We start from the raw sequence: 16,743 nt of genomic DNA on the forward strand, positions 1-16,743 counted from the left end.
AGCACAGTTCACAAGAACGTACTCGAGCTGGCAATATCCCGGTACCATACCTTTCCAGAAAGATGAACTGATCCCTAATCTTCGCGATGGGTCTTAATGAATTCCTGAGAATGTCCGCCCACAGGAGAAGAATGAAAATAGCATGAAAGACCACTCGGTACAAGAAAGCCTTGGCAGCAACTAAACTTAGGTTTTCTCCGCTGCTTGTCCATACGGCAGCATATGAGCACACTCGGTACAGAAAATAAGGAGGGTGGGCACCGTCCGTTTTTAAGCTCATTGAATGATAGCAGTCAGCTCGGGATCCTTTAAGTTTGGTGTGGAAATAAAAAAAAGCAATGTCCGAAAATGCCAGAGGAAAGTCTAGGAGCACGCCACAAACAGGGCGGCTCTGAATAAATCCTATCCTGGTGGTCGTTTGGGTAAGTGATACATCCGTTACCAGAGTGTCCGCTATGATATTTTGGGTGCCATCGCACGTGCTGCACTGTGAACTTAAGGGCAGAAAATTTGGAACTACCCAGTCGACCAATCTTCCCGAGCTGACGGGGGTGGGCAAGGAGCCCAAGAAAGTGCCTGGATTTGTCTGTTTTCCAACAAAAATTCTTTATGTTTCTAGGTTAACGGCCTGAACTTGTTTATAATGTCCAAACACGGACAGCCAAACATTTCCAGCTTCATAAACAGAACAACGTCTTCTTCCTCCAACATAGGGGAGTTTAACCGTGGCGTGAAAGCATAGCTATGGGCTGCCGGATACCATCTACTTCTTGCGATAAAACGAGCAGCAACGGCATAAGGAGGAAGCAATCAGTTTGCAAGACGAACTTAACGACTGAAATCAGGCATAGCCAAGACTGGAAGGCTCGGCATCACTGCCCTCTTTCAGCTGCTCAAAAGCAGCCTGTTGCGCTTTCACACTCACAACACCCCACTACGTCAAACTTGGCAACCCTTTTTTCCTAAGAGAGTTCAGAGGGGCCGCCACTTTCAGCAACGATTGGGGATGAAACGAACGATTAAAAATTTATCATTCCCACAAAACGGGCAATCCCCTTGGCATCCTTAGGAGAGGAGGAAACTCCCTGATTGCCTGGGTTCTCTCTGGATCAATACAAACACCTCGAGAAGGAGAACAGAAGATGACCCAGAAACGATATTTCCAGGCTGAGGCAAAACTCACCTTTTTTCAGGATTGACGGTAAGGCCATGACTCTCGCAGCCTAGTTAAGAAAACTTCCTCCAGATGAGTCAAGTGCGTTCCCTCATAACTCTCACTGTACACAAGCAGGTCATCCAGATAGTTGAACACGAACTTAAATTTGACATCATGAAAGATAGAATCCAGGAGTCTGGTGAGTGTTTGGGCCCCCACAGCCAAGCCCATTGGCACTCGGGTGAACTGGTACAAATTCCAAGGCACACAAAAAGCAGTGAGAGGTCGAGACTCGTGTTTTTTAGTGGAATCTGATGGTATGCCTGGTTAAGATCAAAAATGGAGAAATACTTGGCCTTACCAAACCAGTCGAAAGCAGAATGCAAATCGGGGAGAGGCACGGAGTCAATTTCTATCTGAGCATTGAGCTTTCGATAATCCAGGACCAATCTGGACTTCCCATTAGGTTTCGGCACTAGAAACGCTGGACTGGAAAAATTTGAGCAAGACGGCTCGATAACCCCACTCTTAAGTAAATCATCAATCATATTTCTCAGAATCTCCATCTTGGGCGGAGCAAGCTTATATGGATGGGAACGTACAGGACGGGTGTCTGTAAGACGAATCTCGTATTCCCAAGAGATTGGTCGTACCCAGTTTGTCCAGTAAGGACTTCAGGAAAACTGGAACAAATCTGCCCTATGTCCTCAGCCTCTTTCGGCGTAAGATGTCCTAGTTGGTCAGGAGGAGTCAAGCTCTTATCTTCCATCTCTAAGGCAGCAGTCCCACGAGACTCGACATCAGAAAAGGGAACGAGCACCCGCCTGGCGAAAGCAAAGAAAACATGACTGGAGGCCAAAATCCAAAATCATGCCAGTTTTTTCCGATAAAATCTGCTCCCAAGATGAAAGGAAAAGTCAGGTCCTTAGCCACCAAAAAGCTCCAATCCCAAGAGAAATAATTAATTTTGATGTGAATCTGGGCACTACAGATAATAGGTAAAGGTGTGCGTGAAGCAGTCCAGCAGATAAGTGAACTAGGCTCAACCTGCCGTATTAGCCCAGAGGATTTTAGATCTTCAAAAAACGACAAAGAAATCAGGCTGCGGGCTGACCCAGAATCAACCAGGGCCTTCTGCACCACATTCCCCACAAGCACATCCAGTTGTGGGCAGGTTGAGCGGGCAGCCCTTACTCCCTGCGCAGCCAGAGCAGCAACCTCCCCCTCTCGGCCAACGATGATAACTGTCCCCAAGTCTATTTCTTTCTGTTTTCTTTCTGTTTCTGTATTAAACCAGCTACCCTTTTACCATCAAAATTAGGTACATATTTGCCCTCAAAATTACCTTTACGGCACGAGTCGGGCTTACTCGTCCGCAAGCTTACTAGTTTTTTTTATTAAGTGGACAAAACGGTCTAATATGTCCCACTTGCTTGCAGCCATAACAGGTAGGAGGCTGCCTACGGGAAGGAGCACTGCTGGCTCAGACTGCACCGGAGCATGGACCTGGCCCCGGAGGCAAGTGAGGAAGATGCCTCGACATGGCCTCCCTTTGATCATCCGCATCCTGAACCCCTCTAGAGATGATGGAGAGGCGGTCCAAATCCGCAAAAGATGCGGGACGGCTACAAAAAATCAAACGGGAGCGTTCTTCAGGTTTAATGCCCTCCAAAATAAGGCTCACCAACTCCGTTTCGCTCAAGCTCAAGCGCAACACCCGGGCTACATCCCGTATCTCCCCGACAAAATGGCTCAACGTCTCGTCTGGTGCCTGAGGACGGTAAACGCGTTTCCACCCGCAAGCGCTCCCTAACCCGAGCAGGTACAAAGAACTCCAAGATCTCGGCGTGGAACTGGTCAAAGGTGGCACCTCTCTTAAGGCAGTCTACAAGGCGATCAAAAAGGGGCCTTAAGGAAAACTGCGCTAAAATCTGCATAAGCATGGCATCTGTCATACCAGGAAATTCTCTCAGCTTAAAAACTTCCAGAAGAAAATGGATAAGTAAATTAGTGTCAAGTCCATCAACTCTGGGGAAGTGTTGTAACACACTCCCCAAAGGATGAGGCAGTTTGCCAAAGCTAGAAAAGGAAGGCACAACTATAGATGAAGCCTCACCAGCCGCTTCAGGAGGGCCACTACCCATCGGAGACATAGTAACTCTGGGAGGCTCGAAAGAAAGAGCCGGTGGATGGTTAGCAAAAGTAATGGTAGTGGGAACCTCCGTTGGAGTGACAGCGGTAAATAGTACCCCCTTCTCCTTCACCGAGCGCACCTCACTCAAACCATCTAGGGCTTGTTTTAATTTATTACTGGCCGAAAAAGCCCAACTTTTAATATCAGAGTCTAAACTAGGAGCCGACATAAGTAAAACTATTCTGTCACGCCAATGTAAAAGCTGAGATGCCAATCTAGCCTTTGCTGACCCGGACATGGGAAGTGACTCAAAATTAATATCGTCTTCCAATTCCTCCATTCGGGTTTTACAAAACTCAAATTCTGTGTTAGTTTGGAACTCTGCATTCCAGCTGCGGTCCAACGCTATAACAAGCCCGTAATTGAGCTCTTAATGCCCTCACATCTGCCTCGGGCTTCTGTCCTCTCGCCAGGAACCTCAAAAACCAACTCGGGCTTGCGTAGATGTTCAGGCACCAGAGAAAAAGCCATACCAAAACAATTAAGACAAATAAATAAACAATAAACAACAAAGCGTACGCAAAAAAAAATACTTAGTAACCTAAGTGGACTCAACTCACAAAAAGGCTTACACTGACGAGGTCCAAGTGAAGAACTCAATACCTGCCACCTAATAGAAGGATAACCCTGCAAATATACACTAACCACAACCTACAAACACAGAAGCAATAAATATAACAAAAACAACACATTGATAGTGGGAGAAGTAGAGTACAGTTAGATAAATTTAGCGGTTAAGCAATTTAGAGTCCCTTGCTCCCTGGCAAAGGGTAAGTCTGCAGGAAGCAAGACACTAAACCAATTCCACCCGGTATCCTGTGCTAGGGCGAGCTCCTAATGAAAAAAAAAATTGTGTACTCTAACCTCCCCCTACCTAACACTAACCTACACCAACAAACAAAACCAGAACTGAGAGACAGCTGAGGAGAGCAGCTAACCACGATCTGCTACCATTTGAAACCTGACATCACCGCCCGCACACCCACAGCAAACATCAGGGAAGCGCGCGCCCATGGCGGCGAACGGATGCCGGATCAAAAAAACTAGGTAAAAAAAAAGAACACCGTGGTCGAGCATACTCAGGTTCATTTACTTCGAAAACACAGGCCTATCCTGTCAATATAATTATGTATAAATATATATACTATAAATTAAAAAAAATAAAAGTGCCTGCAGTAGTATATCTCAAACAATCTCCGTCAGGTGCACCTGCATACAAAAATTAGAAATGCCATAATTTGAAACAAGAAATGCCAATTCCACCCGGTATCCCTTCGGCTAAGGGCGGGCTCCTAATGAAATCCAAGAAAATAACTAAATAATATCTAAAACTAACTTAAAACTAAATAACAAAATAAATTAAACTGGAGCTGCTCCTAACTAGTACAGCACGGCTCGGAGTCTTTGCCACTCTGCCGGAAAGGCCAAACGCCTTCAAATGGTCAGTCGCCTCTGCAGCCAATAAACCACACACACACTATATAAAACACACATGAGCCGGGGAGATATAGGTATAGAACCGGCTCAGATTGCATACACATTATATTTAAGAAAATTGTCCAACTGAAAAGGCAGGAAATTACTTTAATTAATTAATTAGGAAAAAATTCCAAGTATCATTGATTTTTTAAAAACTGAAGTGCCAGTTAAGTATAAATCTGTATTCATGTAACTGTAAAAATCAATTCTTTAAAACTGTTCATTTGTTTTGTAAATTTTCATTGTAAATATTTTATATTTTTAGTTCAAATCTATTAGTAGTATAACATACGACAGTTTCTGTATATATGGTAGTACACTAAATTTAATTTAAAATGTATAATGGTATAACTATAAATATAACATGTATTAACATTAATTGTAATCATTAGTTCCCTGCATGGCACATAAAATGATAATTTGTATTTAATTCTTATGATACTAGATATATGTTAAAACAGTGTGGAATCTTTGCTCACACCCCCATTTTCTCAAAGAGAAGGAGACTACCCCCAAAATTGTTAGAGAAAGAGTGGACTATAACAGCAAGAGGGAAGGGGCGGTCCTGTTTCACGCCCTGCCGACGTTCACTAAGGAGGAAATCGAGGAAATAAAAGGTAAAAAAGGGACTGCATTAAATATTCAATGGCTCATGTTAATATTTAATTGTTAAAACAACAAAACAACATGGCTACCTGCCAATACTCATAGTGGTATTGGAAGTAAAATCAACAAACTACCTATTAACTACAGCTTACCTTGAGTACTGTAAGTGATCCTCACACAGAGTTATTATACATCCTAATTTGAAGACGTAAGAAAATTGTTCAATTAATTGACTTCCACATAACTGACCTAAGCCGAATCATTACAGGCCATGTCATATCTAGCATAAGTAAAGCTTAAGAAAATAATTTTTCTCATGTAAAATTAAAATACCTCTACAACAAAAACTAAACCAACCAACTAATACAACTTAAATCAAGAATACAAGTGCAGTAATTTTTAATTTGTCCAAATTAACTACTGTCGCTTGATCTCATTATGACCAGCTCAGCTCAGCACTTATGATACAACCTGCTGATAACTGCAGCTGTTAGGCAAGGTGTACTCACTGACCTTGCCTAACAAATCTAACTGTCTGGGTTTTACTTTTACATTTAAATTTGTAAACTTAAAATATCCACAAAATTCCCTTATGGTTCTTGCACAGTTGGGGTAAAATATTCAAGGATTAAATGCATTGGCCCTTGTGATATGTGGCACCATCAGTGAAGTTCAATGAAGTGCCTGATGATGGAATCTTTGATTCAGAAAGGCCTTGCACAAAATAAAAAATTATATTGGAAAATGTTGAATTCGTTTATACTAGTGATAGTACAATATAACTATTACTATATATATATAACAATAATTATTAAAAGTAAGGAGGACTATAAACCCCTTATTAGTAGCCTTAAAAAAACAAAACAGAATTTTGTAACAAAAATAAATTAAACTCTGAAGTTTGTTGTCTGACATGTGCATAGTTTATTTTGCCTGCTACCATTGTGACTATCCCTGCGAAGCAGGTTACATAATTTATTTAATAATATCTTGGAATAAGATTTTTACTTGAGATTGGAGGACTCCTTGGCTACAGTGTGTGTGGATAGTCAAGCAGAGTTGGTGATACGGCCAGCACAGCAATGAGTATCATTTATAGCAGTCACATAGCTCTCATTTGACTACTAATATTTGTATCATCATTGTCAATACTGACTAAAACAAAAGCATAATAACATTTTTTTAGTTGGGCCTTAACACAAGTGCTATATACAGAAATATAAATGTATATAGCAAGTTTATTATTATAATAAAAGAAAGGATCTCATTTTGTCACTGTCCTTAGATATGAGCCTAGCGGGAAAACTGTACATGTCAATTTGGATTAGATCAGGGTAAAGTTTAGGGCAATTTTTTAATAAGTTAACACAGAAAAGATAAACAAATAGATGTATGTGTTCTGACATAAATATTGTAAATAGCAATCAAATCAATATGCTTGAAATCGTATTCTAATTAAACATACAAACTAAATTCTAATTCAAACAATTTTTTATAGTTAAAAAAAATTAACTAAATAAAATAATTATCGCATTATTATAGTATGTGACTTTTTAATATACATTTACAATTTGTAAATAAATAATATATAATTCTTTAAGGAAACAAAATAATCTCAAATTAATGAAACAATGTTAAAATATAAAGCATTCAGGGTCAGAAAATAATAATGTCACAACAAGAAAACTATCTCTGGAAACATCACAACTAAAAGCTCACACTAAAATAATGGTCCTCATTTATATTTTATTTTGGATTATTTTAAAAAGCTTTTTATTTTAATAATTATTTGTTGTTAAATTCCAGTATACTTAAGGATGTAACTCATTTTAGGAAGTTCAGATTTTTTTGGTTTGAACCACTACACAAGCAGATATGCAACTTCAGGACTAGTAGGACCGGATCCTTCATTGGACAGGGACTCCGGATCTGTTCTAAGTTGTGATCCTGCCTGGAAGACAGCAAAAATCATTGTGGTTAAAGGTATCATAATGTTTTATTTGTGAAATAAAAAGAAAAAAATAGAAAATTAAGAGTCCACTTACTTTGAAATTGTTATAGAGGTCAATCTATTTTGGAAGATACATTGACTGGCTAGACAGGCAGGAGACTAGCTAATCAATCAACAAGCATGCAAAAAAAATCATGCTTGTATGGAAATCAATTTTCAGAGAGTGACATATAATGAGTTTTTATTCTACTCATTAAAAAGATAAAAACAGGAGATAAATAATGTGTTTTTTCAAAAAAAATGTAAAGAATTCAATGTAATATAAGAGATAAACTCTAGTCCTACCATTGTTAGATGATAAGTTCGTAACCAATTCACAAACTGTTAAAGCCTTTCATCAGAGGCATATCTTAAAACTGCAATACCAGTTTTAAGAGATGTTTCAGCATTTAATATACAAAATTCATTTAATAGTTATTAATGCTTATAAAAAGCTATAATTTGTTTTGTTGTTTAACTAAATAACTTTAATTAGAAACTGTATTAAATTTGTCTACACTATTACTTTAAAGAGAAAAAAGTTTAAATATAATTTTTTAAATTTAACTTCAAAAAGAATATTGAAGACCCAACTCAATATTTCTTATACAATCATTAGTTGTGATACACTGTATATTTTTCAAAACATAAAATAAAGAGCATGGAGATAACTTTATTAAATAATGTGATTTTATGCTAACAATTTAATTCATTAAATGGAACTCACATAAACACATTTTTTACATGATAATTTAATCTGGATAGTATAAACTAAAAATACATTTATCAAATTTACAGAATACAACAAAAGTACAGTATTTAAAAATAATACCAACATTTTTAAAAGTCAGAAATCCAAATATTTATCAGGAATGAATTACACCTACTTAGTGTAAACTTCCTTTCTGTATTTGCACACATACACATAGGTCTTATTGTAACAACAGAACTATATACATTAAAGTATTTGATTCTAGAAATGATGCCTCACTTTAAATAATGTTTTAATGTCTCTAATTTTTTAATTTCTTAAGTTTCCAAGATTGCTTTAGTGTGCATACAATTTGGTATACCCTGTTTAGTAGTAAATTAAAACACATTTTCGTATTGTAGTTTTTTAAAACAAAACCCTTTTTTAATGTCGTGTAAATCTAATAAAATGTTGTCGGTTGCCGTGTTATCAGGTGGTCCCTTGGGGATTTAGAGCCCTACTGAACAGAAATACGGGACAGAATACAACAACCCTCCAGTGTTTGTCACTGAGAACGGCTACAGCTCAGATGGTGCTCTCGATGATGTTGACAGAATACAGTATTTTTCACGTGAGTATAAAATATTATCATATTAGTAAAAAATTTATGTGTTACATAAGTTTCAAGTATATACTTAAAAAAAATCTGGTAAAAACTAAATTTAATGTTGAAAATCTTTTTTTTAATCTAATAAATTTCAGTTTTTCATTTGAAGAGGTATTTAATGTTTAAGATTATACACTACTAAACTATTTGGTAATCTGATATAAAAATGCATATACTTGTTTGAAAAAAAAAAATTACTTTTCAGTAGCATTTAAAATTAATTTGTGAACAGTGATAAGTTTTTATAATAGAAATTTAATAGATATAGCAATATATTTAAGGTAAACATTTCCAGAATAGACTCTGGGGCTGTAAAGAAAGCAATAATGGCTAACATTTCCTACCTGAACTAAAAATCTGTTATGATCGACAAGTTTAGTTGTGCTGAGAGTTGCATAGTTGTATAGGGCCAAAGAAGGGCTGAACAAAATAGACTTTTGCCATAACAGATGCCACATTTTCATGTTTTGCCAGTTTCCTTACATGCTTAGTTATTATAAACATTCTAAACTGACAATATTTACTCACATAGGTACTACTTCCAGAGATGAAAAACTCTTTTATTTGAATAACTTTATTTATCTTAGGATTACTTGGAAGAAATGCTAAAAGCCCATTCATGAAGACGGATGCAATGTAATTGGCTATTACAGTTTGGAGTATCTTGGACAACTTTGAGTGGATGGCTGGATATTCGTAAGTTTACAGTTAATTAACTCATTAATCATTTTTTTTTTTCCGTCACAAATATTTATCATACCATTATCATAGTGTGATAATTACAAAATCCACAACCTATTCATGTGTCTCCTCTCTTTGGCCAAGTATTATATTTCAACCAAGCAATTAACATGTTTCTGTTGATTCTGATAAGCTTCTCAGCTCTCATATCTACTGATAGTTCTAAACTAGTGTTCAAGGCTTGTCTTAGACCCAGTTGGCTTTTCCAAAAGTTCCTTCTGTTAAAATATGCCCAAAATAGAGAAAGTTTATTACTTCGTGCCATATTTTTTAAAGATCTGCTTACAATTTTCACGCTATATTAATGCTCATGATAGAAAAGTAAATTTCTTTGATTGCTGCTTTGATAATCAGGCAAAATTTCCCCATGTCCCATTTCTTGAATTTTTACTAGACTGTATAATTTAAGGTAGGTGTAAGAAATAGATAATTGATGCATGAGGCAACCCCATGCTTTTTTGTTTTTGATGAGTGGATTGATAAGTTAGAGTAATAACTTTATATTGCAATTAAAGCTGTAACACAGTGTCATTGGAGTGGTGACATGCGAGTGGAAGTGAAACAATGGGGAGCAGTGACATCCATATGGAAAGGGTTTAAGTCTGATTGAACCATAAACTCAGAAGAAAGTAAACAACCTTTTACTCTAATATTTATACAATCCAAGGATTATTTTATTGATAACATTCATACAAGCTGAGCATTTATGTAATTCAAGGATTATGTCTATTGACAACAACTCTACAAACTGTAAACTTGCACAATTCAAGCAACCAGCTTGATTCTGTATGACTAAATTATAAATTCTACAGAAATGTGGTAACATTTTTTATGCTAGCTTGATCTAAAACTTAACAGTGACTAAATATTTCTTGTGAAGTGTGTGTTGTGTAAAAAACTGAATGTTATTATTGTTATAATGTTACTGTTTGCCCATAGTTAGGATTGTGAAAACACTAACTGGCAATCATGATTTAACAATGAGAAATTGTTCGGATAAAGTTTACAAATATGTTGATAAACCACTGTGGATGAATAAAAATGTTGTGTTCCAGGGAAAGATTTGGTATCCACAATGTAGATTTCAGTGACTCAAAAACGGCGCCAAGAGAGAAGAGAAAGTCTGTGGGAAATAAACTTCAAGAAACTGCAATGCAGGACAGAGAATTGCTGGGGCCGACGTATGATTGTAAATATTAGTATTGTAACATTCAGAGCTCACATGGCTAGCAGATCTTCACAGTATTATTTACTTCAGTGTTATAAACACTGAGTTATATGCTTGAGCATTTATTTTGAGCGTAGCATAAATGAGTTGCTTCAAAATAGTTACAAGCTTTAGATTAGATATAAATACATATTTTTAATATTACTGACAATAAATATAACTTCCATTTATTAATATTGTATCCATAGAGTAGTAACAGTGATAAATATTACTTAAAATGGATTAAATAAAGAAATTGTAAAATATGTTTTTTATTCTTTTTTCCTTAAACACAGCTAAAAATGAAATTTAACGAAACAAATGTAAACACCTATTAATGGTACTCATGAGACTTTTATTTTCATTTTATGTCATATTGCTTGAATTATGAAACAATTATGTAGAAATTGTAAAAACATAATTTTAACTTTTTTTCTTGAATTATTTTGTATAAATTCAATTGTATACACCAGTTATCCCATTTAATAAAAATAAATTATGCTATGTCTAGCATTTTTTAATATTAGTATTTGTACATTTTTTGACAAAATCCTAATAAAAAAACCTAGGGACAACACACCGACTGTCTAAAGTTGATGGGATAAAGCATTTCCGAAAACAAGTATAATAAAAAAAATTGTAAACCAGAGTGTATTGTTATTATGGAGTATTGTATTGTAAATAGGCCACCTATTTATAAGGTCTTTCTTCTTCCGTTTGGGGTAAAAATTTAAAAAGTGAGCCATTGCAATAACACAATGTGTAGGGGCTGTGTTCCGCCCCTATTGTATGAAGGTCAGTACTTGCTATCTTTTATAGCCTTAAGAATGTAAATCAATTCTTAATGGAGAAAACAAGCTAATAGCATAATAATATATATCAGCACTGTCTGACTATATTATAAAAGAAAATTTTGCAATATAACACATTTGTTGAAAAAGTAAAACATATATATTTGGCGCATACACGGGAAATATTGACTACTGCCTACAAAATAGTCTGGCATCTGGCAGCAGTCAATTAATGACTCTATTCAATTGCTGTTACAGTCACAAGACATTTTATAATCAGACAGTATAATTTTCACTCTGTAGTAATGCATACAACCAAATCATAATAAATAAGATTTTAGTTGAGTTATTTTCTGTTTTAAAATGGATTTATACCAATATTAATAAAAAAAAAAAAAAATGTTTTAAACATAAAACGTAATATGTAAAATGTTTATTATATTACTAAACTGTCACTATATTTAGTGTAACTTTATAACTATGTAAATGTCTATTAGTACTAGTAACAATATTTAAAATATAAGAAATATGTTTGAAATTAAATATAATGTAAACTAAAATTATACAAATGTTCAAAATTTATTGCCTATATCCTGGATCTTTCTCTTTGGGTTAATAAAGAATGAAGTCTTTACAGGAATTAAGATGTTTAAATTGAAAATCAAAGAGACATTATATGTAGGTAAATTTATACATGCACATCAGGCTGTCTTTTTATGTATTATTCTTTGGACCTCAGTGTATTTATGAGTCAAGGGAAGTCTTTTTGATATCTTTATAATAAAAAGGGCTCCTACTGCATAATTATGTGTCTTATTGTTAAATAAGCATTCTGAATCTCATTATCGGTAGAAAAAAACCCTTATTCGCTCATTCATATAAATGAATATATAAAAATGTTAAGGGTGCTAGAATAAGGGCTACCAGACAGCAGGGATATTCATAATATCCCATTCAAATGTGTCCCAAGAGTTTCTTTGTGGTGTTTTACTGTGTGGAGATCTGCCACTGTCAAGAAAAAAGAACACTCCCTTAGTTAATATTACAAATTTTTTAAGAGTTCAACAATAATATGTAGCATTATTTTCCATGGGAAAAAGTTCCAATGAGATGTTTGAAAAAATCGCTTTACTGTTACAAATGAAAAACGCCATAATTTTTAACAATACATTAATTTTTTGATGATTATAAAGAAGTATGCCTCTACTGAAAATTAGTTGTCATTAGAGTGCAGTGGATCCACATTTCATCAGTCAGTAGAATTAAGGAATTGCCGTCTTCCTTTTGGTACCTTCCTGACACTCTGGGAGCTATGATAAACTTATACTCTCAACTGTGACATGACTGGTGCTCCTGGTTTGGGCAAGCGTTATCCTTTAATGTGGTCATGCTCATTTATGCATTGACTGACTTTATTGGAAAAAGTACCGTTGATGAAATTGTTGTAAAAATAGTTGTAAAAAATATCTTGTCAATTTTTTATAACTGATGTCAGCTGATGCCTTTCAAAAAGACAAAATGTTTACTGCTCCTGGGCCTGTGCAAGCTTACCTTGAAAGTGGTTGTACTCACTTGTGTATTGACTGATTTCGTTGAAACAAGTACAATTGGAATTGTAATAAAAAACTTAAAATAAAAAATTTGTAATCAAAATAGTTGGTAACTAGTAAATCTTATAACTTTTTTAACTGTACTGTTATTTTGTTATTTGAATTACAAAATTTTCAACAGACGCAATGTTGATAATATTAAAGAAAATAACTCAATAAAAAAGTCTTTCTCTAATCTATTAAAACCTATGTGCCAAATTTGGTTTCTTTAGTTTAATTAATTTAGAGATAATTTTTTATAAAAAATACATAATGGCGGCTAGCTGCTGAACAAGACATTTCTCGACCTATGTTTATATGACATTTGTTGTTTGGAAATTATGAGTATTATCACCCACAGAAGTCTGTGGCAGCCTTTTGTGAACACCCTGTATGTCATAAGAGACCGAATTATGCTTCTAAATCCAGAGCTGACAAGATTTTGAATATAGAGACACTCATTTCAAACTGGTACTACAAGATTTTTCAGTGTTCTACTATCAACAAGTTTTTGAATACAGCGCTGCTTAGTTTGTAACAAGAACTCTTTGAGCTTCAGAGGCTTATTAAAAGAGATTTGTAGACGTAGACTTTAACTTTTTGGACCTCATATAAACCAAGCAGCGCTGGAGGCTGGTTAAAACATGATGAGAAATGACTCACTGCAACAGAATATTTAACCAAAACATTTTTAGTACACCCATTTTTTACCTCAAATTTGAAAAAAATACACACATAGCGGCTGTGTTACTTTACTATTTACACTACCCAATCTAACTTATTTTCAAGGTAATGAAGATGCAAGTAAGGAATTAGGACCAGTGGACACAAGCATAGCAGATAGTTGACAGCAGATTGCTCCAGCTATGTACAATGGTGCTGACTCAATGGGATAGGTTTTTCTAACTTGCACAAATATTTTGTAGTGAAGCATGGTTATTAATACCAAAGATAATGCCTTATCAACTGCTTAAATGGAGCAGGAACTTGTAATGAATGCTTCATGTCTCATTGACATGAAAAATCATAGGAAATTAAAAAAAAGGTATAAGGAAAAACGTATATACATTCAAATATAATGGAAAATTAAAAATATGGTACTTTGGGATTATACCGACCATACCCAGACATGAATCGTTATTTCACATTTTGCTTCTACTGATTACTAGATTAGCGGTAGAACACAATTATTTCGTCAATATAAAAACAGGAATATTGTCTTATCGCAAAACCCCTCCCCATCCTCAGACAGAGGTCAAAGTCGAGCGGTCTAGTAGATTAAAAGTGATTGCAGAGTCTCGCCGCCCGTTCAGCTGGTGCGTCGCTTTGTTGTGCTTCCGTGTTTTACCCCTACATTTCTCCAAACACAAAATTCAACAAAAACAAAACATTACCAAACAAAAAACTAAAACTCTTTATTGAAAAAAAAAAAAAAACACTCAAAACTTGTTTTTATTCTTGATCACACTCCGCCACCCAAAATGCGAGTGCCTCCGGCCATCAGCGCGGGCTTTGGCAGCCGCCGAAGCCCTCGCTGATGTCAACAAAAGAAAAAACATCCTCGAGATAGTACCTATCAGTAAAAATACCAAATTCTAGAGGGGCTGATCAGAAATATAAATTGAATTGTAAAGGAAAGGCAATTATGTACCGTGCAAATAACTTAAAATAATCATGTGATGCCGCCACGGCCTGCCGTAATCCGGGATTCTCGAGAAAGAATAAGATAAACAGCGACCAACAATACCTGGAAATGTCTTGTAAAGTTTGTAATTAAAAAGTTATTTTTTTCGTTCTATTATGTTTGTTTCTATAAATTTATATTTTTGTGTTCTTCATAGTAGGTGTGGTCGGTATAATCCCCAAAGTACCAAAAATATTAATGCTGGAAAAAATTGGTCTTATTACAACCAGTTAAAGAATTCATAAAACATAATGGTAAAGAAAAGCTTACTTTTATATCAATAGCCTATATTCTATCTATGAATCCATGATCCCACCAAGGAGATCATGGACCTAAACACTGAAATACAAGTTCAGGTATACGGTTCCTTAAAGAAGTAATAGATCTTTATAAGCACATGTGGAATTACAATAAGTCTAGTACAGGTTTTAGGCAGCTAAATTTTCCATTTTTATCCTATCAATTATCAAATCAGTAGGTTTTTAAATGATGTTATAAATAATTATTTTGGGTCATACAAATCTGCCAAACAATGGCTGAAAAATGTTACAAATAAAAGTAACTATTGAAATGTAAGATCTCAAGAAGTGTAACTTCAAATTTATAAAAACAATGAATAAAAGTGCTTTATTTGTTAAGTATTGTTTACGATTACTTTTGAATTTAGGGATAGAAATTTCTAATTTAATATTTTCTGGTATTTTGTTATTAAAACATTCCTGCATATTGAGGTTTTTATGCAAAACAGTGCCCAAACAATGAGAAGAGGTTGCCAATATCATTCAGTTACCGGTTTTATGTTGATGGTAGTTACCTTTAAGTATTTAATCTCTCATTCTGGACTTGACTGATACTATAACTTCGTAAATATAACTACAATCTGTAGACTGTAAGAGTTTACTCTGCAAACTTTTCTTTATTTCATGTTTTAAATCCAATCAGGGCCGTGCGCAGAATTTTATTTAGGGGGGGGGGTTCTATACTTATTTTATGAAATAAAAAAGAAGAAACTTAAATAAGTAATAGATTAAAAATTAATTACGTATGGAAAATGAGTTTATTATAAAATTGTAAAACTACATACTTTTAATACATTTGTAACTCATTCTTTAAACAAAGTAAAAAAGCTTTTTCAAATAAAAACATATGTGATTTACTCTTTCAATAAGTTGATGCGTCGAGGTACAGAAAAAAAATTCATCTAAATACTGAGTTCACATCTACTTCAATGTCTCGATGAATGTTCAGTGATGCCAATCCGTTCAATCGATTTTCACTCATGGTAGAACGCAAATAATTTTTTCAACCTGCGTAATGTTGAGAAAGAGCGTTCGTTTGTCGAAGTTGTTACTTAGCGCGTCGGAGCTCCAATTTTTAAACAGTATATAACACAAATCAGGCGGAAAGCGCGCGCAATTTAAACGATTGGAAATATTTGCGCGCGCATGCGCGTAAACTGACGGCGCAAATAGAGCACAATTAAACTGATATATGGGAAACAATATGATATATCCCAATTTTCAAGGGGGGGGGGTTTTGAACCCCCAAAAATCCCCCCCATGCGCACGGGCCTGAATCCAATATTATTCATATTGCTTTTTTATTGATTTTTGGAAGTTGTTTCGATATATAAGGAATATACCAAAATTAGTTATAGGATGAATATAGTAATAGAAAAATAAATCATTTTTCAATATATTACCATTCACAATTTAATTATCGAAGCAAATGAACTAGATGATGTGTTAGGGCAGCAACTTGCTTACATGAAAAGTCCCAGTTTACCATTTTTTCATCTATTAGTCCTAAAATGTTAGTCCTGAAAAATTCCAATATTGTTAATAATTTTTAAAAACAGTTATAAAATAAAGATAATACATAATAACAGCTATATTTTTAGTAACAATAAAATACTACTAAGTATTTATTATTAACTACATTAATACAT

The 16,743-nt window shown here is 34.9% G+C and overlaps 1 protein-coding gene across 1 annotated transcript in view; it reads left to right on the forward strand.

Annotated features, from left to right (window-relative positions):
* Positions 1-5,290: 5,290 nt before the first annotated feature.
* LOC124373520 (lactase-phlorizin hydrolase-like) overlaps positions 5,291-16,743 on the forward strand; it is a gene marked incomplete at its 5' end in the record, with an annotated part of 61,590 nt that continues 50,137 nt past the window's right edge. The window contains 4 exons of the mRNA XM_046831881.1: positions 5,291-5,446; positions 7,269-7,418; positions 8,658-8,736; positions 10,580-10,705. Of these exons, the coding sequence (XP_046687837.1) occupies positions 5,291-5,446; positions 7,269-7,418; positions 8,658-8,736; positions 10,580-10,705 (511 nt within the window). The remainder of the gene's footprint in view (positions 5,447-7,268; positions 7,419-8,657; positions 8,737-10,579; positions 10,706-16,743) is intronic.

The sequence above is a fragment of the Homalodisca vitripennis genome, unplaced genomic scaffold, assembly GCF_021130785.1.
Source record: "Homalodisca vitripennis isolate AUS2020 unplaced genomic scaffold, UT_GWSS_2.1 ScUCBcl_5770;HRSCAF=12660, whole genome shotgun sequence".
Taxonomy (NCBI): Eukaryota; Metazoa; Arthropoda; class Insecta; order Hemiptera; family Cicadellidae; genus Homalodisca; species Homalodisca vitripennis.